The sequence below is a fragment of the Aedes albopictus genome, chromosome 2, assembly GCF_035046485.1.
Source record: "Aedes albopictus strain Foshan chromosome 2, AalbF5, whole genome shotgun sequence".
Lineage (NCBI taxonomy): Eukaryota > Metazoa > Arthropoda > Insecta > Diptera > Culicidae > Aedes > Aedes albopictus.
The window spans coordinates 254,864,685-254,875,138 of record NC_085137.1 but is presented as its reverse complement, the minus strand read 5'-3'; the positions used below and the strand labels follow the sequence as shown (position 1 = coordinate 254,875,138).

The following is a 10,454-nucleotide window of genomic DNA, read 5'->3' as shown; positions in this document are numbered from 1 at the left end:
CCTACAGTGGAATTGTAGAAGCTTAATTAAAACATGGATGCTTTCAAATTTCTAGTTCACAGAACACTGTAACGAATAAAACATTGGAACCTTGTAAATGCACAACGCCGCACGTTGGGCGCCAATGTAACGAAAACATTTGAACCTTATAAATGCACATTTTATTTTCCGTATCGGGCCCCACGTCTGGGAACTTAGATACGAAAAACAAAATGGAACATTAGAAATGCACAAAACACAGACATGCAACACATAACATTAATTTGTGCCCAGTCATCCATATGGATAACGGAGTCCGAACCCAGGATGACGAGGTTTCATAATTGTTCTTGGTCCATCAGTCATCCTAGAATTGTATTTTGTTTGGCAGTTCGCCTTTTAGTTCGCAACATCTGTTGCTGCATTCATAGCTTGTTTTGGTCTAGGAATTTCTAATCCTAAGGGGGCATCCCGATCTGAGCAACAACACAAGACCGTCTACAATTTGATGTCCGTGTTAGGGGACGGCTTGTGTGTTTTGTACTGGATCACTCCTAAAATGTTTGGAGCACTACAAATGCACATTAAAATTCAGGGACAGATGTAGGTACAAACCTAAGTATAACATACAAAATAAACTGACAAAATGTTCACAACAATTTACAAACGCCATCAATCGTAACAATTTTTATTAACACACTCCATGCAATAATCGTAGAATTTTCCAAGAATCGCATTCTCCAATTCATGGAAAATTTTTAAAACTACTTTACATACGTCATAACTAATTTACAAACGTAACAACACGTTGTGATATATTTACGCTTAGTGAAACACGGCTTACTTCCGATAAAGATATTTCTTTCCACGATTATAATATTATTCGTTGTGATCGAGGGGATGGATATGGAGGGGTAATCTTGGGGATCAAAAAGCTCCATTCTTTTTATAGAATTGATTTCCCCCCGATGAACGACATTGAAATAGTTGCATGTCACGTTACTACACAAGGTAAAAGTTTAGCGCTAGAGTATCTCGAAGAGATCTTGCGGAAATATGCTGTGCTATGCCTGCGCCTTGGTTGATCCTAGGAGATTTTAATGCACACGGAACAGCCTGGGGTCTCCGAAGGACAACAATCGCGCAATCCTGATACCGTTACCGCGCCTAATTCCAATCAGCTCTTAATTCCGTTCACACGAATCAAAACACCGAGTAGAATATAATCAAAAAGTTAATGGGTATCCTGTGTATTATTGTGAAAATACATTAAATGCCATTAATCATCCAATCGGCGGCCATATTATTTTTTTTCTTTTGGGGACCTGTGCTGCCTATGATCGCATATCAGTCCCATATTTGCTGGGTTTCCTATTCATATGGGACAATTTTGCGATCATAGGCAGTGTGGATTGTATCAATTTATATATTTGATGTATTTTAATTGAATTACTAACAAAATCAATCAAACAAACACCCAAGCAGAACAATAAAGAACATATTTTTATAAATTTAACATCAAATCAACCTTTCGAAGAACACTCATGATGCTAGAAATGAAAAAGGCACATGACCGGAATTAGGATACTACAGGTTGTAATTGCTCCTTATTGCAATCATCATATAAATGCAAAGGAAACTATGAAAAAATCTGCTGTACAATCGAAAGAACCAACTCCAGCATCAGTCAAGACTTTCTGACGATTAATGTTTGGTTCATATCATTTATTGGTAACTCTATCAAGAATTAATTGTGATATCGTAGGTTTAAAGATTTATTGGTCATAGATGACGTAGATGCGATCGTAGACGGCGCTCTTGTTCCACGTGTTTTTCACATATACAGTGGCGCCGCCTGCACCTATCCACTCGGAAACATCATCCGCGACACGGGTGGGAAATGCCAGTCAGAAAAAAAGAAGTAAACAGCTTGAAATTAGTATGGTAATAAATTCTCTGTTACTGTAATGAATTCGGAAGAAACGCATAGGTATAATGATTTTGAATTTGCAACTTTTTGCCCCAAGGCACAAATCACTGCGATGCAGAACAAGTGCAAGCCAGCGATTTGTCCATACAAGAAAAATGATTTTACTTTTAATGTGGTGGCGCCATCTCTGAGAAAAACAAGCTTTGATTTTTTACTATACAACGTTATGACTTCAAATTATTATAGAACTAACACATTTTAATAAGTAAATAAATATATTTTGACATCATATATATAAAAGCCCAGCGTTGTCTGTTTGTCTGTCCGTAACGCTTTGAAATGTTTCGTTGAAATGTTTCACCATAGTTGTATTAAATTTATAAAAATAACGAGAACTTTCTGGATGTGTTTTACCTTTCCAGAAATAATAAGAAGAACATTCTGGAATGTTCTACAACATCAATATTCTATAGATTCCAAGAATTGTCTGGAAGTTGCTGAAGGTTCCAGAAAAAAAGGAAAAAGAACGTTCTAGAATGTTCTGGAGTATTGAACTTCTTAAAGTTTCGAGAATCTCCTTGAAGTTTCTGGACGCTTCAAAAGAAGGGCAAGAACCTTCTGTAGCATTATGGAACATCTTTTTCTTGGAGTAACATCTCAACTGGGAAAAACTGCTTCTCAGCTATGAGCTTCTGTCTATGAGCGCTACCACAGTTATTAACTGAGAACTTCCTCTTCTAATGACCACTTCTAAGTTTTTTTAAACTTTTTAGAAAAGAACCTTCTAGAATGTTCTTCACATCAAACCTAATAAAATTTAGAAAACTTTATGGTAGTTAGGAAACAAGCAAAAAAACCTTCTCGAATGTTCTGGAACATAAAAATCTATCAAATTTCCAGAAACCTCCTGGAAGTAACTGAATGCTCCAAAAGTAAAACAATAATCTGAGATATTCTGGAATATCACACTTTCTCAAATACGGAAAACTTTCTGTAAGCTACTAAAATAAGAAGAACCTTATGGAATGTTCTGTTACACATTTTGTTTTCTAATTTCGAGAACTTTCTGGAAGTTGTTAATCGTTCAAGAAAGAATGAAGGACCTTTTGGGATGTTCTGGAACATCAGATTACATAGAATTTCGAGAACTTTCTGAAGATTACTTAATGGTTAACAAAGAAGAATAATAATGTTTCGGAGCCAATGGACTGTAATTAAACGCGGAAATACACTTTACTTTTTACGAAAATACAAAGGTTTTATTTTTGCTACTGTCCTGTACAGAGTTCTAATTCACACTGTCTTTTTGTTTTTTTTTCTCTAAGAAAGCGCGGCAAAAACATCAGGGCCGCACTCCAGGTCGGATTCGATGTCGCAGTCGACAGGGGTGTGCCAATATCCAAACATACACCCCCACCTTGAGGCCACTGGCCTCAATTTACAGGAAGCACGCACAACTTGTGGATAGGTCGCTGATAAACAGTAGTACCACGTCGCAGCGTAACTGTTCGTACTACGCCAGACACGTCCGGGTGGACCTCCTGAACACGTGCTAATTCCCACTGGGTGGGCGGAGCGTTGTCGTTCTTTACTAGCACCAACTGGCCCACCGAAATGTTGGGGTGAACGGAACGCCACTTGGTGCGTGGCTGCAAACTGGCGAGATATTCATCCTTCCAACGCGACCAGATTTGCACTGAACGGTGTTGCATGTCCTGCCATTGATCCAAACGATTCCGTGGAATATGCCGAACGTCAGGTTCCGGAATTAGGTTCAGCGGTTGGCCGACCAGAAAATGGCCGGGGGTTAGTGCCTCGCAGCTGTCCGGATTACTTGATAATGGACACAATGGTCGACTGTTGAGGCAGGCTTCGATTTGGCACAATATCGTTGTCAAGTCTTCGAACGTTGTTGCTTCTGTCCCAAATTCCGCTACCAGGTGACACTTCACGCTCTTGACGGCCGCCTCCCAAATGCCTCCCATGTGGGGCGCCGACGGGGGGTTAAACACCCATTTGATTCCGAGGTTAGAAAGATATCGTTCTGCATCCTTGGTGTGTGATTGGATCTGATCTACGAATTCTCGCAGAACACGGTCTGCACCAATAAAATTGGTACCATTATCTGATCGGATTTCATTTGGATAACCGCGTCTTGACACAAACCGCTTCAGGGTGCTGATGAAAGTGTTTGTGGACATGTCACTCGCTGCCTCCAAATGTACTGCACGAGTTGATAGGCACACGTAGACCACAATGTACCCTTTGCTGACTTTAACGCCTCGAACGCAGCCAGCCTTGATTTTGAGTGGCCCTGCGTAGTCAATGCCAACATACGCAAATGCTCTTGTCGCCAAAACTCTCGCCGGGGGCAGGTTTCCCATCAGTTGTGTTGCTGTTTTACCCTTCAAACGAACGCATCGGGTGCATCCACGTACTACGTCTCGTACCACCGTCTGACAACCTACGATCCAAAACTGCTGATTGATTACTGCTGTAAGCAGTGTTGGCCCAGCGTGAAGGTTCTGCAAGTGAAGCTCCAGCACCAGAAGTTGAGTCACCCGGTGAGATTTCGGCAAAATAACTGGATGTTTTCTGTCGTACGGTTGGTCTGAATTTTCCAGTCGCCCTCCAACACGAATTGTCCCAGTGGAGTCCAAAAAAGGGTGCAAAGCGGCAAGTACGTTTTTGGATGAGAGTAACTTACCACTTCGAAGTATCTTTATTTCAGGTGCGAAAACCTCATGTTGAGCAGCCCGTAGTAGCTGCAGCTTGGCTTGATGGATTTCACTTGGAATCAGCTGCCCGGTGTGTCGCTGTTCGGTTCGAGATTTGATGTTGTGGACGAATCGGTTGACGCAAGCCAGCGAACGTACGATGAGGTTGAATCTGGAGCGCCTTTCGAGCAGTTGCTGCTCGACCAAGTAGTTGTCCCGAAGCGGAGTGATTGAGGTTTCGGTGGTATGCATGATTTTCATGTTTCTTGCTTCCGGTAGTTCGTCGCTGAGAACAGGCTGCACTGCATTCGATGGCCATTCCGACTCGTCAGCGCTAAGCCATTCCGGGCCATGGAACCACAGCTTGTGATGAACAAGTTCGCTTGGAGAGATCCCACGTGAAGCACAATCCGCGGGATTTGACTCGCTGTTGACGTGGCGCCACCGGTCACGAGGCAGGAACTCGAGAATAGCAGACGTTCGGTTTGCTACGTATGTTTTCCACGAACGAGGGTGCGACGATAACCATTGTAGCACAATAGTGGAATCAGTCCAGGCAAAATGTTCGATTTCCAGATTCGGCAAGGCCTCAGACACCTTCTTCATGAGCTCGGTCAGTAGCAGTGCACCATTCAATTCCAATCTTGGCAATGACACTTGCTTAATAGGAGCCACGCGAGATTTTGCGGCAACCAGTAAAACCGTGATGTTTCCTTCGTCATCAATGCACCGCGAGTATACGACGGCAGCGTAGGCCTGCTCAGACGAGTCCGAGAAACCGTGCAGTTGGAGTTTGCCACGGTTATGAGTTACGAATCTTGGGATCCGTATCGTTTCCAACTGGCGAAGTTGTTGCTTAATTTCGACCCATTCCGACTCGATGGCAGTGGGCAAGGGATCATCCCAGTTGACATCGTACAGCCAAAGGTATTGGTACAAAATCTTGATTTTAACGATCACGGGTGCCAACCAACCAAACGGGTCAAATAGCTTCGATGCATCCGATATCATCTGGCGTTTGGTGTTGATCGCATTGATGGGAAGGTTGACCTTGAACCCGAATTGGTCGTCGTTCGGATACCAATGAATTCCCAACGCCTTAACTGCATCTGCTTCATCCGAAAGCTTCACCGGTACTGATGCAGGAGAATCGTCCTGTACCAGATTAGGGCAGCTTGAGGCCCATTTTCGCAGTTCGAAACCGGACTTGGACAGAATATCGCTTATCTCCTGCTTGATGCACGCTGCTTCTTCTTCGTTGTTGGCTCCTGAAAGCAGATCATCCACATAGAAGTCGTGAACGATACGCTCAACTGCTGCTGGATGTGTCGATGTATAGTCCTTGGCGGACTCTCTCATGGCTCGAATTGCAAGGTAGGGAGCTGTCTTCGTTCCATATGTCACCGTAGAAAGGCGATAGTGCTGTATCGGAAGATCTGTGTTTTCACGCCACACAACACGCTGGAAATCGCGATCGTCTTCGCTCACCACCACCTGGCGGTACATTTTCGCGATATCTGCGCTAAATGCCACCTTGTATGAACGAAAACGCAATAGTACCGACAGCAAGTCGGTATTGATGTTCGGTCCTGCCAACAATCGATCGTTAAGGGATACGCCGGTAGATGTGCCGCACGAGCCGTCAAAAACGACGCGCAGCTTCGTCGTACTGCTATCCGCCTTGATCACCGCGTGGTGCGGTAAATAGTAGTGCTCCGAGGTCTGTTTCTCCAGCTGGTCTGCCGGAACTAGTTCCATGTGGTTGAGCTCCAAATACTCACGCATGAAGTTCACGTACTCCTGATGGAACTCCGGGTTGGATGCGAACCGCCTTTCCATGGACATGAGCCTCTTCGTTGCAGCCGACAGGGATTCACCAAGGGCGGGCTTCGAATCGTCGAATGGTAGTTTCACGATGAAGCGCCCGGTAGCATCGCGTTGCGTAGTCGAATCGAAATGTTCGATGACCTTCGTTTCCGAGGGGGTGAACGGGGGTGGCTTGAAGATTTCCTCGTACTCCCAGAACTGTTGCAGCGTTCGATTGAGATCCATCTCCGTGTGCAGACTGACTATGGCGTGATTTCCTTGCATTACCTCTGCTTCGTCGTATCGTCCTGCTGCGATCCAGCCGAAAACAGTACTCTGGGCCACCGTTTGGCCGCTTTCGTCTTTGACCTGACCTCCCTCCAAGAGAGCAAGAAAGACGTCCGCTCCTAAAATCACGTCAATTGGTCCGGGCTTATTGAAGGTGGGATCTGCCATCTCTTTAACGTTCTCCAGAAGCTTCATGTTCCCGATGTTGAATCGTTGCGATGGGAGGGTGGACGTTAGTTTACCGAGGACGTAGGCGCTTGTCGTGATGACAACGTTTTCGTTGAATCGCGAGGCGAGGTGCAACGTGACGACGCCGCGAGTGGTACCGGCAGCTTGCTGGCCAATACCAGTAACCACTACTTTTCCGTTACGCCTTACGAGTCCCAGCTTTCGCACGCAGTCTTCCGTTACCATCGACGCTTGGGCGCCGGAGTCGATCAGCACTCTGACACGGCCGAATGTACCGTCGTCCTTGCGCACTTGTACTACCGCGGTCGGGAACACCGGGATCGACGGCTTGGTATCGACGGCAACCGTCAACGAAGTAACTATCTGCTCCTCCATGGCTGACGAATTTGGCGATTCACTCTTCACCGTGTTGTCTGCTGGGGCGTCATTTTCCTTACTCACATTCGGACACAACAAGGTGTGGTGGCGTTGTCCACAACCCTGCGTACGGCACACCGACTTCGACAAACATGATTTCGCTGAATGGGACGCCCGCAAGCAGTTGAAGCACAGGTTTGCCTCCTGTGCGAATCCTCTTCTTTCTTTCAGGTTCATTTTCTTGAATTCTTCACACACAAACGTAGCGTGTTCACTGGAACACTTCGCGCACTTTTTGTCCGTGGTCATTGCCACTAATGCCTTCACTTTTTTCTCACTCACTTTTGATTGTTCTTTTCTTAGCACTTCTCCGGTTGCTTTCTTCGAGAATGCCGAGCATGTCTCGAGCATCTCACACCTCTTCTTCACGAACTCCATCAATTCCTCGAAGGTGGGATTCTCGTTGTCGACCACCTTCTCCGACCAACCAGCACGAGTTTCGTTGTCCAGTTTTTCCAGCGTCAAGTAGATCAACCACGGGTCTCGGCCTTGATATTCGATCCCCAGCGTATCCAGCTGCTGGACCACTTCGTCGAGCGTCGAGGCGAGTTTGTTGAGTGATTGCGATGAAGCTTGTGTGATTCCCGGCTGATCCATAAATTCCCGTACCAAGGCGAAAACCGTGTAACGCTTTTTGTCGTAATGACCGGTGAGCGTGTCCCACGCATTCGCATAGTTGGCACTGGAAATGGTGAATTTGTTGACCAGCTGCTTTGCGTCTCCTTCCAAATAAGAGAAGAGGTACTGCATCTTCAAGGAATCCGAAATATCCTTCCGATTGTGGATGGTTGACACGTAGAGGTCCTTGAAGGTCATCCAGTTTTTGCGTTCGCCGTTGAAAGGGGGAATGTTTATTGCTGGCAACCGCACTTGGGGTACACAACTCGATGCCTGTTCGCCGCTTCTGACAGCATAGTCAACCAGCTCGCCGCCATTTTGCGCCAGCGAAGTGCCGGCAGTTCTGAATAACGTTGACTGATTCAGGAGCATTTGCCGCTGCGTCTCCATGAGCAGCTTCATCGCTTCCCTCCAATCGTCGGGTTCTGCATTCGTACGCTGGCTGCACGTTGATTGCTCCTCCTCGATCAAATCCTCGAGGGCATCTCTCGCCTTGTAGAAAGCTCCGAAAAAGTCCTCTCGCACATTGAAAACTGAAGCAATCGCTACTGGATCCTCCTGGTTTTCCTCGATTTCGGCTTGAATAGCTCGGAAGCTGACCGCTGTCTCTTTGAGCTGGTCCAGCCGATCCATAACCTCGCTTCGGGAAGGTTTCCGCAGGTGGAGGTCTTTCACGACCGAAAGCTCCGCTTTCACCCGAGCTATAAGCGCATTTCGCTTGCAGATGAGCTTCTCCATCCGGCTGAGAAGGTCCAAAATATGTTTCGGAGCCAATGGACTGTAATTAAACGCGGAAATACACTTTACTTTTTACGAAAATACAAAGGTTTTATTTTTGCTACTGTCCTGTACAGAGTTCTAATTCACACTGTCTTTTTGTTTTTTTTTCTCTAAGAAAGCGCGGCAAAAACATCAGGGCCGCACTCCAGGTCGGATTCGATGTCGCAGTCGACAGGGGTGTGCCAATATCCAAACAAATAATCTACGGGTATGTTTTAGATCATCAAAATTCTTAAGATTCTAAGACATTTCGAGATGTTACTGGACGTCCCAAAACAAGACTAAGAACCTTTTGCATTTTTGTTTATATTTAACCTTCCAGGACGCGCGCCATGAAACAACCGAAACTGCACCGCGCTCGCGCTGTATACGAAAAGCGAGGTTTTTTGGCAGTGTTGTACCTTTTACAACAGCGCGCGCTGAAGGGTTAACAAAAAAGTGTCAGGAAGTTTGTGAACGTTCCAGAAAAAAAAAGAAACGTTCTGAAACAAAATTCACATGAGATATTTCTGGAAGCTACTGAACCTTCCAAAAAAAAAACAGAAAAATCCTCTAGAATATTCTGGAACATCAAGCTGCTTTGAATACCTGGAACTTTCAAAAAGCTGCTGAAACGTTAAAAACAGCAGAAAGAATAAGAAAACGAATCTTTTGGAATTTCCTGGAACATATTTTTTAATGCCGAGAATGTTTGAGGAGTTGGCGAGCGTTCATGAAAAATAAACCATCTAAAAAGTTCTGGAACATCAAAATTTATTAAATTTCGAGAACTTTCTGGAGATTAGTAAACGTTCAAGAGAGAAGCATTTTGGAGAGAGATTCTGGAATGTTTTCAAGAATTTTACAGAAATAGCTGAACATTCTAGAAATCTCTGGAACTCTCCTTTATACTATTTATACTTTATATTTACGATCTTTCCCTAGCAAACGTGGCTAGCCACGTCGGGTCAGCTAGTATAAAGTATAACTTTAACTAGGGTATTGGTTCCCTTATTAAGCATGTGGCTCCCATTTTCATCCTACGAAAAACAAAAGATTGAGGCGCTGTTTGTTTTGTTTCTTATTTTTGTATTTTTTGTTAGGAGTGAGCACGCATGAAAACAAAAAGAACGGAATCAATCGGTGCCGCAATCGCTTGTTTTCGAATAGGATGATTATGGGAGCGTGAGATTACTGATGGAACACATACCCTATAACAACCTATGACAATGTTTGGGCTCGGCCGTGAACCCAACGATTTATAAGCGGAACGATGGACTGGGAGAACTGGTACTGGGACCAGTTCCAGGAAAGGGAAGCACCAAAACACTTCTACTGCTACTATTGACTATTTATTCTAATGGTGTACTGTTTAGTGGCTTCTGTCTTGATCGCTTCATGTCCAAGTTGGTAATGACGATCTCTGGCTTGGTTGTCCCCTTTTATATGCCAAGGAGCCCATCTGTCGCGTAGCGGTTGCTAACGCCGTTGTTGATCCGGGTTGTCGTTGTTCCATTGGTAACTGCGATGAATTCTTTGGGAAGCGCTAGGCGCGAACATTCTGCCCCCATTGGAATCCAATTTCAACTTTGGTAAAGAGTTCCTCGACCATGATTCAAGGGCAGCCAAAATCGGAAGGAAACCGTTGATGCTCCGGGACCGTTTGGACATGGCTGGACATCCGGGTTGTAGGTGAATCGGTCTTTGATACTGCTTGATCGGAATAAGTTGAAGAGCCTTCTGCGATTGTT

The 10,454-nt window shown here is 44.9% G+C and overlaps 1 protein-coding gene across 1 annotated transcript in view; it reads right to left on the bottom strand.

The window, feature by feature from the left end:
* LOC134286473 (uncharacterized) overlaps positions 1-10,454 on the bottom strand; it is a 28,083-nt gene that overhangs the window by 11,345 nt on the left and 6,284 nt on the right. Inside the window, exon 2 of the mRNA XM_062848087.1 lies at positions 3,352-8,722. Within this exon, the coding sequence (XP_062704071.1) occupies positions 3,352-8,722 (5,371 nt within the window). The remainder of the gene's footprint in view (positions 1-3,351; positions 8,723-10,454) is intronic.